A 17,809-nucleotide genomic window follows, 5' to 3' on the forward strand; every position below is an offset into this window, starting at 1 on the left:
AAGCCAAAGCTCAGCGTGCTCTCTTTCCTCTTTCTCCTCCCCATTTCCATCCCACCACCTCTTACTCGTTCAACCTGTGCAGCCCTAGTACATCAGTCCCCTGATATCCGTATACGCCAACTGCTGCAGTGCGGCGCTCGATTGGCAGCATCTGGAAAAGTATATGCTGACTAGATCCATGGTTGTGCGGATAATGGCGTGCGGCTTTCCTGGGTGGAGGAGGTCGAGGAGGGTGAGGGCCCAGCAGCCTATTTGGACGATGAGGAGGAAGGCTATGCAGAGACGGAAGGAGGACTCTTTTCCCATGGTCGAGGTCTTTGTGTGTTGGAGTGGGGTGTGGATGTTTGTTGTTGTAGTGGTAGTAGTGGGGTGGGGTGCGGGGTTCCGTTGGTGAACGTTCCGTGATGTTTGTTGCGTGGTATCGTGTATCGTGTATTGTGATTACTGCTATCGTGAAGCTCCAACGCTATCTCTTCCCGCCAACAAAAGAAGGACGAGAAATGCGAAAAAGACGTCGAGTATGCCGATTTGTGAAGATGCGATAGCAGTGTGGTTATATGTGAGGATAAGCAGAGAAAAATAAACGAGGCTGGGTCTGTGTTATTATTATGATTATCTTGTTGACCCCAGGATCCATATGTATGCGTGAAGAAATAGTCGGTGTGGTGAGTTGGCAGAAGCGTGCATACGACTAGATTCCCAATCTTAGTCTAGAACAAAACAATTGTCTTGCTACGATATGGATAACAAGAGGAAGAAGCAGGACAAAGTGGCCTGTGTGTCACCTTTGCTCGCATTCTTTCTGGTCACGCGCCATTGCAATCACCACACCATGGCCTTGTCTGCTGGAGCTGCTGGAAAGATGCTCTCGTGACTCCCCGCAAGCGAAAATGTCAAAATCGTGCTTGAATGTCGGTGTGTCCGTGTTATGTGATCTGCTCGGCTGTATCGTAGCTTCCTGTCAACATGCATAACCCACAGAAACTAGGCTGCAAGAGGTTTAGGCGCAACTCGACATGGACATGTGAGCGGCTCAGAGCCGTCCGCAGCCCTGGGCGACAGAGGTTGAGCCCCACGGTTATACCTGCCAGCGAGGCTGTACGCGGGCTGCGGGTAGTTGCCCGGTTGCGCTTCGGAGCCCATTGGAATAATTGGTTGGTTTTGGAGTTGGTATAGGCGCGCGCAGTATCTTATCCCGGATTGCGCATTTCCCTGGGCGCTGGCCTCATGCTCTTGTACGGCTTCGGTTTCTGGAGGAAGATGGGTCCACCCTTAAACACTGTAGCAGCTGGCGAACTTCGGAGGTACCGCGGGGCGCTTTCTTATGGCGATAGCGCTTGTCAAATGTCAACGCCCGGCTGGGCGGCAGCTACCTTGCGAAGCTTTTCTGACAAACTCGGGGCCGCGCCCAGACCCCCACGAAGCTTGCATAGTCAACCAAACTTAACGACGTTTGTGTACGAGTTCGGACAGACGCTCTGACCTCACGACTTCACAGCGACGCGCGTTACGTCCCCTAAACAAACCATCGCTGACATAGTCTCCTTCACTCCGTTTTCGCGTGAAACGCCCCGGAGATGCGACCGTACGAACCCCGAGTTTACAGGCAGCGAGAAATAGTACCAGAAAATTGCCGAGCCTTTCTCTTTGAAGTTGGCATGGCGGAATGCGAGAGTGGTAATATGGAAATGCTTACGCAAGGGTCTCAGGTGTAATGTTGTCGTAGTTCAAGGCAGCCGCAAGAGAAGTGCCGAGATTTGCTGGGTAAAGCTTCACGGTGCAAGAGTAGATGGAACAGCTTACGAAAAGCTTCGGGCGTAACATCGATGGTCGAGTGCGAGGCAGACAGATGGTGGGTATCTGCTTTGGGGCTGCGTACAGAATGAACTGTATATGAGAATGCTATGTTTCGTGTGAAGATGATGGCTATTCAATTACAGCGAACAAACGGTTTCAAGTGAAGCTGCGACATCAACGACATCATCACCACCAGAGGTACGTGGCAGCCACATTATTCCCGTTAGTTTCAGCCCCAAGATAGCGTGTCCAGGTGTGGCTGGTAGAATCCGAGGTCCTATCGTGTCCTGCCCGGTCTGGCTAGTGCCCTCATGCATGGTACAAGTCCAGACTGCAGCCACAAATCACTCATAGGAGCAATATCTTCATGTCGAGCTTTCCCCGCATTCTTGCAAATCTTTGTCTTTGAAGCTTCGTTTGATCTCGTCCTTGTCATTCTAACCATGGCGCAGCTAGTTGAGTTCAGGCAGTCAGATCTCCTGGTAGAAGTACTGCCGAGGTACACCGACAAGCCTTGCGACGAGAAGATCATGCGAAGATTCCATGATGATGAAGATGAGACTGGGAGTCAGGTGTCGAGCACAATAAACCTTGAGGATCTGGAGGTTCAAAGACAGTCAAATCGAGATCGCGCATCTCAAACTTGGTGGAGCAGGTTCGGTTGTTGCAGACGAAGACGCGAAGAAACAGATGCCGAGAGAAGGGCACGGAGGATACGATGGTATCGCGGGTGTGGTATCAGTGTTGTTGTCCTAACAATCTTTGGTACTATCGCGGCAGGGTAAGAAGACTTCGTCTACACATGGGAACGGATTGTTCTAACATACTCTAGTGTTTACATAGCCTTTGTGTCCGTACTGTTACGGCGACTCGCTCCTTCTCTTAGGCAAAACGGCCTCCAGCATATCGTCGATACCTGGGAAGAACCAAATGCAGGCGTAGCTTTCCAATACGAATGGAGGGATGACTTCAGCCGCGATATCGTACCGAAGAACTGCCACTCCCACAATGACTACTGGCGCGCTGTACCTTTGTATGCGGCGCTGGCAGTAGGTTGTACCAGCATCGAAGCAGATATCTGGCTGACCGAGGATGACGAGCTACTAGTCAGTCACTCCTGGGAGTCTACAACCAAGGAGCGGACGATAAAGAGCCTATACCTCGACCCGTTGGCAAACATTCTCGAGCAAAGAAATGCAACAGCAGCAGACTCGCAAGACAAGAAGACGGGGATCTTCGACATGGACCCAACCACAACGACAGTCCTACTCATCGACTTCAAATCCGACGGCGCAGCAACATGGCCAGTCCTACTCTCCCAACTCGCTCCACTCCGCGAGAAGAACTGGTTAACCTACTACGACGGTGAGACTCTCCATCAAGGACCCCTCACCATCGTCGGCACGGGAAATACTCCCTTTGACCTCATCCAAGCCGCCGCAACGGACCGCTACATCTTCTTCGATGCACCCCTCCTCTCCGTCTCAAATGATTACAACACTACGAACTCTTACTATGCATCTTCTGCCCTCAGCAGCGCAGTGGGCAAGGTATGGTTTGCGACCATGTCATCAGGACAGATCGAGAGGGTCAAAGAGCAGGTCGAAGCAGCGGATGCAAAGGGCCTGAAGAGTAGGTATTGGGGCACTCCAAGTTGGCCGATTGGCAGACGAGATGAGGCGTGGAAGGTGCTGATGGGTGCCGGTGTTGGGGTGCTAAATGTGGATGACTTGGTTAGTGCGACGATGTGGAATTGGGGGTGGTGTGTTGTTGCCGGTATTGCGCTTTGTGGGAACAGCTAGAATTTATGTTTGTTATTCATGGATAAGGATATATCCAAGGAAATATCTTCTTCAAAACTCCCCAGCCACGCGTCCTCATCGAACTCCAGCGTCAAGCTCTAGTCCCATTCCGAAAAGTAGACGTAGTACGCCTACGTATACAGAATGAGTCTCGAAAGTCATATGGAATCTTATCTACTACATACATTTTGTTTCTTCTCTTTCTCAGATGCAGGATGTAATGTAGGGCACACCTCTACCTGACTCCGGCTTTCACGATAGCACTAGAGATGAGGGTCTGTAGGCCCTCAAGGGCGGGTACCGTACTATTGGAATCTACCCAAGAAGTTGATTGATCTACGTCTTGTGCGAAGATCTCGGGAGGCGTTCCACAATACTTGTGCAATGTTGTGCTCAGTGCTATTCCCGCCCGCAGTCCAGAAAAACGTCATCGACAGTGTTGATCGATGGCTGAAACTCCACCTACGTGGGGTTGATTCCGTCCCAGTCCCAGTGCAACTCCCGCTCGCAGCCACGTCACGTCATCGCCAACGTGCCCATTCGTCGTATCGATCGTGGTTTTGAACATCGACTCTGGAGCCCTAACAGCTTTGGGGCGACGACGGTTCTGTTTGGACCCTGGTTGTGGGTACATTTAGCGGTTGATCGCAAGAAGCTTTACCTCGGGATCTACAAGGGCTAAGAATAGACCCATCTTTTTGGCACCCTCTACGAACAGCTGTCAACTCTGCTCTTTAGCACAAGGGCCAAAGATTTCTAAAGCGTACCAAGGGCTCATTTCACCGCCACAGGGTTCGCAGCCATTCAACGGCCGAATGTACCTTACATGTCGGTTGCTTGTGGCTGAAACAGGCACAATGCAAGCCTTGACAGGGGTAAGGGATTACGTGGACAAATCCTCGAATTGGGGAACCTCCACTTGGATTCCTCGGGGATAGGCGAGGAGACTGTGGACCAGTGGCAGGCATACGACGTCGTGTTTGAGGGCTGCCCTGTACAGAAGCGCATTAGTTGCTTTTGCGTCGGCTGAATCTGCTCGACAGTCGGCGCGGTTGTAATATTCGTATCCCGAGTTTTCAACCGGTCATGGTTATGCGACGCGATCGCGATGCTACCCTGCTGAAGACAATTTTGCTCTGTTGAGCTCGAGGCGTATCGATACGCGTGTGCCTGCATCTGCACCGGGTATTTTGGCCAGAACCGATCAACGACAGGGTTGGCCGATCTGTTGAATCATGCCTGATGTGGGTGAGTGAGTGAGGCTGAGGGAACTACACCCAAGTAGCCAGATAGCACGACGAACGACGATGAACAAAGCATGCCTCTGTCCAACGTCTTGGATCTGCATTCATAACGGTAATTAGACGGCCGGCCTGGCAGTTACATGTGCAGCCAGCGGTGACGATATCTGCTTTCGGTGATTCGTTGTGGCGACGAGCTAGCGGTTTCAGTGGCATGTGGCTTTCCCGCTAACCCCTCCCTGCATACCGCTAGCCATGGTCTGGGGACCGGCGCGCGGCGTTGTTCGTCAAAGTAACTCCTTGCCATTGCTCTACTTTTCTTCACTCGCTCTTCCACCCTCACTTCTCTGCTGTTGTGTCCCCGAGAGCCTCTTCGCTCGTTTCCCTATCTCATTGTTTCCTAGAGTCACCCCGAGAATCGACGGCAGGCCTTCGTTGAATCGCTGTTGTTTTATGCATCTCCATTGTACTACTCGTTCAAACGGCTCCTGAAAAGGAAGTGCTCGACGCACGCTCTCCGCCAGCTTCTCTTTTTCGCAAAAGCCTCCGGGATCTGCATCCCATTCACAATACCCACAATACCCCGCCTGCGCGTTTGCAGTAACGACACGGCTCCTACGAACAACCTCTAGATTTCCTTTACATGACAAGCAAACGATCCTCTCAGAGGTCCTTTAGACTCTCAAATCACGGCTTCCAGCCTCTAGCCAACGAGAACATGGAGAACCGAACCACCGACATACCCCTCCAGACTGTCGTCAGTCACACCCCCTCACAGTCCTCGCCCACATCCGGAAATGAAAAGTCGGAGAAGGGGCATACTTTTTCACGGGGACGCAGGAAGCTGGCAGTGGTCGACTCCAGGACTGGAGCACCGCTGCCTCCCCGCGTAAGTGAAGAGAAGACGGCTCTCAATCGCATGGGCAGGATCTACACCAAGATCCTGAACTTCAGCATTGTCACCCGCTACATGATCTATGTCGCTCCTGTGGCGCTGCTACTCGCCATTCCCATCATCCTTTCGCAGACAGGCACGATTACGGGCTCCATTGGCAACACAAATCAGAAGAAATTCTGGATCTGGATCGAGATCATATGGCTCAGTTTCTGGGTCATGAAGATTGTGGCACACTTTATTCCTAACGTTTTCGAGTTCCTCATCGGTGTGGTCAGCCCGGGTGTCAAGAAGTATGCGCTGCTATTGAGAGCCGTGGAGAAGCCTCTCTCTTTCGTCTTCTGGATGATTGTCAACCAGGCTACTTTCCCTGCTGTAAGTTGTGCCAAAAGCCCACAGATAAACGTGTGCTAACATGGTGTAGCTTGTCCGAGTCAACCCCGGCAAGGATAGACTGGGCTGGATGGACACCATGCAATCGGTCCTGCTTGCCCTCCTCGTCTGCACCATCATCATCCTCGCTGAGCGCGTCTTGATCCAGCTCATCAGTATCAGCTACCACCGCAAGCAGTTTGATGACAAGATCAAGGAGTCTAAGCGCAACATCTACCTCCTCGGTATCCTTTATGACACTTCGCGGTCGCTATTCCCCGCCTACTGCAACGAGTTTGCTGAAGAAGACTACATCATCCAGGACACAATTCTTGATCTCGGTTTCGGTAGCAAGAAGGGAACGGCCAAGCATGGTCGATCTGGTAGCCGCACGCCCATGCGTCTTATCCAAGAAGTTGGCCGAGACGCTGGTCGCATTGGTGATAAGATCACATCAGTTTTCGGTACTATCGCTTCCGAGATCACTGGCAAGAAAGTCTTTGATCCCAACTCTGCTCATTCCGTCGTCTTGACCGCTTTGGAGAGGAACAAGAGTGCTGAAGCTCTGGCTAGGCGTATCTGGATGTCCATGGTCGTCGAAGGCAAGAACGAGCTCTACCTGGAAGATCTCGTCGAAGTCATGGGTCCAGGTCGCCAGGAGGAGGCTGAGGAATGTTTTGCTGCGATTGACCGAGACGGAAACGGCGACATCAGTTTGGAAGAGATGATCTTGACTGTGACTGATTACGCCAGACAGCGAAAGTCGATCAACTCGAGCATGCACGATGTTGACCAAGCTATCAACGCTCTCGACGGTCTGATCATGACCATTGCCGTCATTGTCTGCATTTTCGTCTTCGTCGCTTTCCTTGCTCCCGCTTTCCGTACCACACTCGCCACATCCGCGACCGCTCTTCTCTCGCTCTCTTTCGTATTCGCAACGACTGCCCAGGAAGTCCTCGGTTCTTGCATCTTTCTCTTCGTCAAGCACCCGTACGATATCGGTGATCGTGTCGATATTACCACTGAGCAGCTTACTGTGGAACACATTGCTCTTCTTTACACTGTGTTCAAGCGCGTCACAAATGGAAAGACGGTCCAGATTCCCAACATCGTCCTGAACTCTCTATGGGTAGAGAACATCACACGAAGCAAGGCCATGCGAGAGCAAGTCTCGGTCTTCTGCGACTTTGGTACATCATTCGAAGACATCAATCTACTTAAGCTGGAGATGATGAGCTTCGTTCGCGACCCTGTCAACGCCCGCGAGTTCCACCCTGATATTGACATCGAGGTTGTTAGCATTGCCGAGATGAACAAGCTGGAGCTTCGTGTCGAGATTCGTCATAAGAGCAACTGGTCCAACGAGTCACTGCGCGCATCTCGAAGATCCAAGTTCATGTGCGCGCTTGTCGTTGCTTTGCGCAAGGTTCCGATCAACGGCCCAGGTGGAGGAGATGCTGCTCTGGGCTCGCAAGACAAGCCCACATGGTCTGTCGCAGTTCCACCTGCGGAGGCTGTCGCAGCATACGAAAAGTACAAGGCCAACGCCGACGCCGGCCGTCTGCACCCACTCAACCCTGCCCAAGAGGATACCGGCAAGTCTACCGGCACAGATTACCTGGGCACCGAAGACAACGCAATCACCTCTCTTAACAACAGGAGACCCGGTCTAGACACCATCCGTGACGACACCTGGGAAGCTCGCGACGACTCCAGTACTATTGGCCGTCCTAGCATGTCAGACCAAAGGCCCGATCTCGACGAAGTCCGCGGTCTACTCCGCAAAGCCAGTTCAGCCGGAAAGAGGAAAGGTGGCACCACACTATCACCATTCGGATCCCGCGTCTCCGTCGATACACCGCGTCAGAACCCACCACCTCCTCTACCACTCAACATAGTACCATCTGGTAGCCAGTACGCACAGCCGCCAACAGGCAACTTGCCACCACCGCCTCGCAGTACTGCTCCTGGATCGCCGAGTTCCATCTCCACGGGACAGGTAGAGGAGTACTCGTACCAGACTATGGTGCCTCCGCCTCGCTCACGCAGCCGACCGCGCGCTCCGCAGGTGGAAGAGGATGAGGGCGAGAGGCAGTGGCAACCTAATGCTAATGCGCCGGCGAGGGTCCCATCGAATACGAATAACCCGTACAGGAGTCCGGGGTCGCCGCAGCAGGGATTCCAGTCTTTTAAGAGGGAGTAGAACTTTAATTGAAAGGCCTGTAAGCATGGCATATCATGATCAACATGATTATGCTCGCTAAAGCCAAGGATGTTGGAGTGAGGGGGTTTCCAAAAATGTGTATAATGTCTTTTTCTTATTTGGACTGGAGATATTTAGCATGGCATTAGTGAAGGTGTCTTGACGACGCTCACTATGGCGTTTTTCTATGTTCATTGTGTAGTGGTGTGTATATGCTCATAAGGTGGGCTTAGAGATGGAGACTTATCAAAATATACTTTTTAACATTTCATTTCGTGCTGGCTTTGCTGTTTTCGCTGTGGTATGGGCAGCGATAGTTGCTGTTTTGAGAGTGTGTGGCTGGCTGTGCACGTGTTTTCCTGGGTTTCTGAGCGTATATAAACTTCTCTTCTGGCTTCTATGCTTCTCTTCATCACACACTTTCTTCTATTTTCTCCAAAAAATGAGCCATTCTGGGCCATGGAGAATATTTTCTTCCAAAAACCACGCCTGCAATATTTATGGGCAAGAGTCCGTCTTTCCAAAACCAACTACCCTTCGAAATCAACGTTCAAAATACTTCTCCTAAACTTATGCGTCCACTTCCACTTGGAAACATTTCCTACAAAAATGCACTGCTGAATTCCCATGGAGTCGGCTGGGTGGTTCAAAAATCACATATGTCACCGCGAATACAGTGAAAAGACTGTATGTTCCTTTGGAGAACCAAAATCAAAAAGCCCTTATCTCCTCTTATGACTAAATCCGCTTTGCGACTACACCCATATACAAAACGGACGATCCCACAAATCATGCAGAGACCGCGAGATCTAAAGGTCATCGAAACGGCCTACGGCCGCCTACATGGAGTTGGGGAATCTGTTTTACGACACAAAAACAAGACAACAACTACCAGCAGAAAACTTTAGTGTTGCGGCGCTCCTCTGCTTTTCTCACAAACCTAACAATGAGGACCTGATGATCTTCAAGGTGTATAAGGTCTTCTACTCTTGCCTGGAGACTCTGCTTCTTCATTCCACAAATTTGGCTGCATTCTCCAAATAAGTACACGGCCTGCGCATGGGGGCAGCATTTTTTTTTTTTTTTCAGAAACATCGTCCTGGGCAATTTATGACCTGCTGTCCAGAGAACGACTCGAGCTTAATGAGTGTCGAAGATCAGTGACACCTATCCAATGTCTGCCTCTGGATTCCTTGCTACTCTTTCCGAAATCATACATTTGGATTCCAACGAGATCTTCCGATGTCTCAAAAACATTTGTCAGGAAGCACATGGAGCGAGAACTGTGCTCCTTCTGAAAAAGATAATTTCCCAAGTGTTACGTTTTGGAGCTCTTACCTTTCCCTGGAACAGTAGACTACAACCTACATGACTACGGAGACGTATAAAGTTCGCCGTTCTCATCGTAGAACTTCTTGTCTTCTATTCTACAATTCCTTATATTATTCTCAAAATCATCGAGGGTATGGTGAATGGCTGAGTTTCTGTTCAAAAGCTCTGCACCGGGTGCCTATGGCGTAGAAAGCAAATGTGGCGAATATCATGCCGCGCGTTCTGCTCTTCTCATACAACACACATCCGCTTTGCTATGTTGCGGACTTGCTCCAAATTTCTCTCAAAAGCCAGAGTCGTTATAATATGATCCTCGCAGCAAATAAAAGACCGATACTTCTCGCTGGGCTTCCTGCTTTCTTCTCACAACTACCTCATTTGCCTCATTTCCAGAATCCGGATATCACCACTATATGGGGTGTGCTGCTGTTGCTTCTAAGATGCGCTACCTTCATGGAAATGTGAGAAGGCCTCGCCTTCATTGAAAATCGTACCAGCAGCAAGGATGTGGGAGAACGAGCACCGACAAACTCAACAATTCTGAAATACTTTCTCTGGATCCAATATTCAAATGTTATCGAGGCATGGGGTGTGCATCTTACCTCAAAAATAAGTTCTCCGTATCCATGAGAAATGAAACACCAGAATTGGAGCACATATTGCTAGATATTGCTGGGAAACAGTACAAGAGGTCGTCATGAACGACAGCTGTGTGCGCCTAGCGCCATGAGACAACGATATAAACCTCTTTCTGCTTCTTCCACCTCTTTCTTCTAAACCACCGCTGTACTATTCTATGTCCGAAAACGCGTCCTAATTGTCTTATGCCAGAACTTGGGAAGAGGTTGAAGTATAAAATCTTGTGCTGCCTCTCTTCCTCTCTTCTTCCTACCATGTCGAGACATAACCTTTTTCTCCAAAACAGCAAAGGAACTCAGACATGGGAGACTGCTTCTAAAACAATGACGAGAAAGTGTGATGTGTGTGGAGCTTCCCTTCTCCTGAGAATACTTTACGACATGTTCATTGTGGGCTGCGTTTGCAACAGCACGTGCAAACCGTGATGTGTGGACACATCCGGCAGCACATTCGCATCTTCATACTGACAAGTACCCGAGAATCCACAATATAGAAAGACGAACTTCTTTCTCCTCTCTCTCTTTGTTTGCCCTTATACAAATATACTCCCTTCTTTCTCCGAAATAACCTTCCCTGCTGGTTATGGGAGTCTATTCAAAAGATCACCGTTATCAGACTATGTGTGGAGACTTTCTGGCCTCTGGAAACAGATCTGGAGTGCCCAACGCTCGCCTATTTCCGAACAGTTTACCAGGCTATGCTTCATATGTGGTGATGTTCAGCAGTCTTCCAAAACAAACACTTTCTCGTTGCATCTCGAAAGCAAGCTTGATAGTCGCCATCCAGTTCGAGAATATTTCCTACCTGTCGAAAGAGATACTGTGGGAACGAATCACTAAAAATCTGAAGACCGTGTGGAGGAACCAGGTTGTTTCGTCTATTCATTCGGCATCCTTGGATCGCCGATGCATCGCTCATCTGTGAAGGGTGCTAGATGGCGAGCAAAGTGTATAGATACTTCGCTCTCAGCCGTCGACTTCTTACTTCACAAAACCCTCTTTCTTCCACGTTTTTACCAAAAAGATATGGACGACAATATATGGTTGCGTCCGGCTTTCCAAAAACAAGAGCCAATTAAGTCATGGAGACTCCGGCCAGCAGAAAACATCACAAAACCTCTTTCAATCTCTTCCCAAAATGCACGCGCTCTAGGAAAAACGATCAGCATGGTCAATTCAGATTGACATGATTTCTCTCTGGAGTTCCTTATCACAAATGATTCGAATACCTATATATGCACGACACCTACCACGATCCCGGAAACTACACTGCCGACGATTACTAGTGGCCAGCCAACGAGCCTGCTATAAAGCCTACAACATTTACTATCCCACTACTCCTGGTTTACTGCACCCTTCCCATATTCTCTAAAAAGAAAGTGGGAGCTGTGGGATGTTGAGTTGTCTGCTCGAAAATGCACAACACCTTGTACCATGCTAGTGTTCTCCGATTTCTACAAAAACAAGCCTCGCTACTTTCATGTCCTGTCGCTCTGAGTAGAACTTCTCTCTAGACATACGAAGTTTGACAGGAGATGAAAGAAAACATTCCAAAGCTACATCGGCCTCCCGAAATGACAATTTTAAGACTCGATGATTGTCTCGAAACGACCTCCGTGCCGTGGCATGCTGAGCTTGTCCCTCTCAAACGATGTATATAAATATCCCTACTCCTGCGGCATACGAAGTCTCCTTCTTTCCACCACACTTCAATTCTTTGCTATACCAAAAATGGTGGCACTGACTCTCGATGACCGCGTTTCCTGGGCTCGAGAAGACACAGAAATGGAAAGTCATGAGATCTCTCCCAGCGATTCAAACTGCAATGCGTTCGCGCCATGGTTCGCTTCAAAACTTCTGTGCTTCTACAACAACATCGATATGAGCAATGTTTGGTGCTGAATATAGCGATATCCAAAACCAGCTCGGCGATTTATATGGAGAAAGGGATGGGAGGTGTTTCCTCAGAACGATCTAAAAACATACCACAGGACTATCTATGGAGCGGATTTCTGCCCGACCGGTGGCAACTTATCTATAAATTCTTCGCCACTCGCTCTTCTAAGACCCATCTTCTCACTATGTTGTCCTCCTTTCCTCTAAAACAATGAGCTAGCATGTATATGGCTGAGAGTTGCGTCTCCAAAACGAACTGGATTTAAAGCCATGTGAGAGGGATTCTGCGTCGTTGAGGCGCAGCCAAATACTACGGACATGGCATACATGTCTTCGTGCATTGTTGACCACCAAAAGCATATTGGGAAGCAACAACAACCCCTGCCATAACAAAGCACAAGACCGGTTCAATGCATGTGCGTTGAGGAGAAAAGGAAAAAGCAAAGCCATAGGCTTCCGAATAACATTAGATAAGAGACATAATATACATGGTTCTGCCTGCGCAAAAACCTTAGACTGCATGCAGCGTCCGTTCATCAACCCATCTCGGCGTCAAGCACCTATGATACAATTCTTCCCACTTCCAACCGCCTCCCGGCAGCATCAACCCTACTCCCGAGTTCTGCATACATGTCGCACAGATACTTTCGATGCACGGCAATCTCGCCTTGCATCTGCACGTCATCCGCCGCACCATCCACTGGCAGCCCAATCCTCAGATCCACATAGCCCGGTACTGCCGTCAGTAGCTCTCTGAAGAAGGCTTTGTGGACAAAAGGCGTGCTAGACCATTCATAGAACTCCGGATGCGACCATTCGTAGTATCTTGGATGAAGCGTAGGAACAATACGCAGAAACTGTAGTGACGGGAACGCAGAGAGGAAAGAAGCCCAGTCGACGTATCGGTTCATTCGTATAGCATCCTTCAACTGCAGTTCTACCTGCAGTCGTTTGATGCGTGATAGATCCCAGCCTTGCGGGAATTCGTAAGTAGGCACCGGGAGCTTATTGAGCGAGATAGCAAACCAGTTGTTGGTGTACATGCAATCTGTTGCTTCGCCAGCTAGTCGCTGAGATGCTCGGAGGAGTTCCAGGTGCAGGATTGGCTCGGGATCTGCTGCACGGGGACATACTGGTCGTTGTCCAGTTGAGAGCCGTCGTTGGTTCAGTCGCTCCCGAGACTTGCGTGCTGCGAGGCGTTTCTTGCGGTCATTTAGGATGGCTGTTGCGTCAAGGATGGGGAGGGAACGCGAGGTCTTGCGAACGACGAGATGGGAATAGACCTCATCTCTAATCTCTTGCGGTAGTTCGAAAAAGCGGAAGGGTCTGCCGTTGGTGATCCGTTGGCTCACCAGTGTATTCGGCGTGCGTTGAGGCTTCCGGGCCGGTATCGTCCTTGTCCGCCGTTCATGCTGTGCCCCGTGAACCGTTTGCCTGAACTCGGCATCTTTCTTTGAGATTTCCCTAGACTCTAAGCCCTTGAGGATGAGTAAACTTGGTAGTAGCTCCTCGAGCTTGGAACTTCCCCGTGGTCTTTGGTGTAGTGCCATCACAGACCAATTGCATGATACAATCTGCGACCATCAGCCACATGTTGGCGACCATTTTGTTTATGAAGTCGCCTGGACAGGGAAATTGCCCTCATCTTACACTGTCAAAATTGCACCAACATGTGGAACCCTGGCTGCGACTCTGCAGGATCGGAGGTTACAGGGTGATACGGTGATGTCGAGGTGTTCGCACCAGGTTCAGTACTGCCCTTGTCCCGAGTGACGGGGTCGAAGCGGGTCGAAGGATTGTGGTGGAGAGGAGGAGCCGGGCGCGGAGATTGTGGTCCAAGCCGCTGAATCACGACAAGCGACAGACGAAAAATGTGGCATTGTGGCAGATCTTATTCTGTCGAGACAGTCGGCGATTTCAATAATTAAGATGGTAGCTGCAGATATTGGCGCGAGTGTCAGAAAGAACAATAATGGAAGAAGTAATGGCATACCGTAGAGTGTGGTATAGCGAGGCTATGATGTGTCTTAACAGAGGTATTATAGCTTAGTGTTTCAGCCCAAGAAGATATTGCGCATGCGGTAAGGTTAAGCGAAAGCACTAGAATAGAAAAGTCGTTCCCAGGACCTTGGGACGTTCATGCGATCGGTAGTCGGTAAGTGATGGTTCTGTGGCTTGCTTGATGCTTTGCTTGCTGATTATCCGTCTACGCCCACTTTGGCGTGACGGAAGTACTTCATGCCAACCCAGGCAACAACAACCCACACCCAGCTCGTGACTGCCGTGCAAACAATCAATGCGGGATAGTAACCAGTAATGGGCAGGGTCGCGTCGTCTTCGAGGTCAGGTGGAGCGTACGGTGTCTCGCCGACGTCCCACGCCCAACTCCAAACTCCGAGGCAAGAGCCCATACCGACGACAAAGACGATCCAAGTTGCTATGAGCACGACCCAGCCCCACCACTCCGTCTCGCTGTAATCCCACTCGTCATCGGGGTCAGCCTCGGCAGGTGTCAGGACTGCCGAAATGGAAGTGCGTCGGTTACTCCGAGTTGAACGGCGGTGTGAGAGAGATGTAACAGAGCCCTGGTTCGGGCCACTGAAGGAGTAGTCATTGCCCGAGGTAGAGGGGCGGTAGAAGGACATGATGTCGTCTTCATCCGTAGTTGAAGCGTAAGGTGCCACCGGGCTCATAGGTGATGCAAGCAGTGACGGGAGGGTACGTTCAGGGTCGTCGGGTGGAGTGTAAATGACGGCGGGTGACGATGGAGACAGGTGGACAGCGGGGAGCCATCCGCTGTCGGACGAAGAATTGAGAGGAGCGTTCTCGTAGCTGAAGCGACCCGGGGCCGTTGCTTCGTCCGAGGGGTCCACGCTCGTTGTAGTGGTGATTGTGGGTGGTTTGGCTTTGCGCAAAGAGCTGCTCCGCTCACGCATCTTCGCCATAGCCGCCTTCCTTAAAGATCCCTTCCTCTGCCTGCCCTGGCTTTGGCGCAGGGCAGTCGCGATGGAAGATGCCCTCTTCGCGACTTCCACATCTTGGTCGTGCCCCTCGTCGTTGCCTATCTGAGTAGATAGTGACTGTGACTTGCCAATGGCATCTCGGAAAGCGCCTAGTATGCCTCCGGATTTGCTTCGTTGATGCCCTTGGCCGTGTTCTTCATGTTTCCCATGCCGCGTCGAAGCATGCTCTCTTTCGCCGTCAGCACGAGCTCTTTCGCCTTCAGCACGACCCTCATTGCGCGCAGCAGTTCCGTCTTGCATGGTTCCCACGTGCGTCAACTGCCATGGAGCGCCGTTGTGGTGAATCAAGGTGTCATGTTTGGAGCTAAGCTGTCAACAACGTCAACCCCCGGTCGCATGTCCTGGTTCCCTTGCAGGCGGGCTAGTCGGGTCCGGATTGGCTAATGCACCGACTATGGGTCGCCGCATATGGAAGGCCTCCCTCAATTTCCCCTCCACCTTCTGTCCGGGGTTTGACTGCGCTTCTTATCTCGTTAAGCCTGGAATGCGTCTTCGCTAACAGTCACTCATTACCGTCACTCATTTGCCATCGTCATGGCTTCGAAAATGCCTCTGCCTGCTCCACCGCGGACCCCTACGCCGCCTCCTGACGAGAACGCGCCCCAGCCCGTTGGACTAGGATTCCGAAGCGATCTGGCTGTTGGAGATACGGGGCCTAATAACAATGCGCTGCTCTCGCCCATGTCTGCCACGTTCCCCTCCAAGCAGTATGCGACCCTCGGGCCCAGTGATTCTGTCTCGCAGAGGGCGTCGCCTGCGACTCTGTATACACCCGCGAGCGCGACCTTTCCATACACGCCCGCGAGCGACTCAACCATGAATCTTGAGCCGCCCTCTGCGAACGGGTCCGAGAACCCCAATCCGTTCAATTTCCAATCTGTCGCCTACCAGCCGGGGCGGCCCCAGACAAAGGCTAATGTGAGTTCTTCTACGCAATCTTACGCAATCGTACTGACTCCCGCAGGACATCGGCCGAAGACGAGGACACAAGTACAAACACAGTAGTGTATCACATCAGATATTTCTAGAACCAGCACCGCGCGCTCCGCTCCAGCTCCCTGCCTCGCTTCCGATCCCGACGTTCAAAGAGTACCGCTCGTCAATGTCCAAGGACCAGAAGCTGCGGCTGGCATGGTGTTTCTGCCATCTGGTAGTAGCCGGCCTCGTACAATGGGGCGCACATGAATCGCTGGCACTGACAGTATTGTCTCGTCTAATCTTCTACGATGCACTTGGAGCTTTTCTGTGTGTGGCTGTTGACGTTGGATCCAACTTCGAGGTATGGAAGCGATCTAGCATACGACATCCATTTGGCTTTGAACGTCTAGAGGTCATCGCAGGACTAGGCATGTCTGTTGGGCTACTGTTCATGGGACTGGACCTCATATCGCATGGTTTGACGCACGCGCTTGAAAATACCGGAGGACATGAGGCGCATCACGCCGACGCTCACGAGCGAGTGTCGGCTGGCAGCATTGATCTTGCTGCTTTGTGCGGTGTTGTCTCGACACTGGTCTCAGCAATCTTGTTGAAGAACCATGCGCGCATAGGCAAGGTCATGAGGCTAAGTGCGATCGCTAACCTGCCTTCGGTGCTGAGCAACCCGTCGCATTTTCTGACATTATCGTGCTCGTCACTCCTGCTAATCTTGCCCCTACTGAGCATCCAGATGTATGTGTGGCTTGACCGAACCCTCTCATTTTCAGTTGCCTTCTCCATGGTGGCGCTAGGATGGATTCAAGGATGGACCCTCGGCAAGATGCTGCTCATGTCCTACTCGGGACCCGGCGTATCGGACATCATGTACGACCTGGAGACGGACCCAGCCGTGCGAACGGTAGAGGAGGCAAAATTCTGGCAGGTACACTACGGGCTCTGCCAGGCGAACCTGAAACTTCGAGTGAGGAATTTGGAGGAAATTGGGCGTCTGCGCGATCGCATTGGCAGCATGGTGCGGAACCGCTTGGGCGGCGGATACGGGAGCGGCGGGCAGAGATGGGAAATTTCAACCCAAATTACACTCGAGAAGGACTGAGGACGCTGGGCGCCGTTGCATGTCCGCGATTAGATTCTGCAATAAATCTTTCAGCCCCTGTGGCGGGCCGTCTCCCTAAGACGCTCACTAAGACTCAACTGCAGCCCGAACGTTGGCCCAAAAGCAGTGCGACGCCATGAAGCAAATAGACTTTGGCCTTGCTTTTGCGGGCACGCAACGCTGCATGAGAACTAATCCCGATGGTTCCGTTTGCCTCCTGCGAAAAAACTACATCATCTGCGTATTTAAGACAGCTGGCAGCCAGTGCGTCGACGCCTGACGAATACCCCTGGGCCGACTAAGAGTCTTAGCGAAAGCCCTGAGGACGCTTTCGATCAACAGGCACCCAGTGCGCGCACACCGCCGGCGGCTTGCCCCGTGCGACTGGCCGACTTTGGTCTGATCAGGCTTGGGCTACCTGCAGGTGCTTGCTGTTCGCTCGTCACGCCCACCGCAACTCTCCACACACCCGTTCGCTTTTGTGCTTCGCCTGCACAGCTGCCTTCAGTTTTTCGAGAGCGTTAATGAGCCTGTGACCTGCGAGGCTGGCAGGAGGCACATAATATACTGGC

General features: G+C 51.3%; 6 protein-coding genes across 6 annotated transcripts; 4 read left to right on the forward strand and 2 right to left on the reverse strand.

Annotated features, from left to right (window-relative positions):
* Positions 1-2,327: 2,327 nt before the first annotated feature.
* On the forward strand, positions 2,328-3,599 carry CC77DRAFT_1034353 (hypothetical protein; the record flags this gene model as incomplete). Its single annotated transcript, XM_018526866.1, has 2 exons — positions 2,328-2,578; positions 2,630-3,599. The coding sequence occupies 2 exons, from the start codon at positions 2,328-2,330 to the stop codon at positions 3,597-3,599; spliced, it is 1,221 nt and encodes a 406-aa protein (XP_018381752.1).
* Positions 3,600-5,558: 1,959 nt separating this feature from the next.
* CC77DRAFT_944903 (hypothetical protein) lies at positions 5,559-8,313 on the forward strand (the record flags this gene model as incomplete). The annotated part of the gene is made up of 2 exons (XM_018534990.1): positions 5,559-6,110; positions 6,160-8,313. The coding sequence occupies 2 exons, from the start codon at positions 5,559-5,561 to the stop codon at positions 8,311-8,313; spliced, it is 2,706 nt and encodes a 901-aa protein (XP_018381753.1).
* Positions 8,314-8,431: 118 nt separating this feature from the next.
* On the forward strand, positions 8,432-8,970 carry CC77DRAFT_401644 (hypothetical protein). Its single transcript, XM_018531540.1, has one exon. It carries the CDS (start codon positions 8,549-8,551, stop codon positions 8,879-8,881), a length of 333 nt encoding a protein of 110 aa, XP_018381754.1. The 5' UTR covers positions 8,432-8,548; the 3' UTR covers positions 8,882-8,970.
* Positions 8,971-12,787: 3,817 nt separating this feature from the next.
* CC77DRAFT_899491 (hypothetical protein) lies at positions 12,788-13,588 on the reverse strand (the record flags this gene model as incomplete). The annotated part of the gene is made up of 1 exon (XM_018533562.1): positions 12,788-13,588. A coding segment is annotated over one exon (801 nt), but the record flags the coding sequence as incomplete, so codon positions are not given.
* Positions 13,589-14,062: 474 nt separating this feature from the next.
* On the reverse strand, positions 14,063-15,579 carry CC77DRAFT_401678 (hypothetical protein). Its single transcript, XM_018531542.1, has 2 exons — positions 14,173-15,579; positions 14,063-14,115 (listed from the first exon to the last, which is right to left on the reverse strand). Exon 1 carries the CDS (start codon positions 15,440-15,442, stop codon positions 14,378-14,380), a length of 1,065 nt encoding a protein of 354 aa, XP_018381756.1. The 5' UTR covers positions 15,443-15,579; the 3' UTR covers positions 14,063-14,115; positions 14,173-14,377.
* A 10-nt stretch (positions 15,580-15,589) lies between these two features.
* CC77DRAFT_401684 (hypothetical protein) lies at positions 15,590-17,525 on the forward strand. Its single transcript, XM_018531543.1, has 2 exons — positions 15,590-16,120; positions 16,167-17,525. Exons 1-2 carry the CDS (start codon positions 15,737-15,739, stop codon positions 17,235-17,237), a joined length of 1,455 nt encoding a protein of 484 aa, XP_018381757.1. The 5' UTR covers positions 15,590-15,736; the 3' UTR covers positions 17,238-17,525.
* The last annotated feature ends 284 nt before the right edge of the window (positions 17,526-17,809 follow it).

Source organism: Alternaria alternata (assembly GCF_001642055.1).
Source record: "Alternaria alternata strain SRC1lrK2f unplaced genomic scaffold CC77scaffold_22, whole genome shotgun sequence".
NCBI classification, from domain to species: domain Eukaryota; kingdom Fungi; phylum Ascomycota; class Dothideomycetes; order Pleosporales; family Pleosporaceae; genus Alternaria; species Alternaria alternata.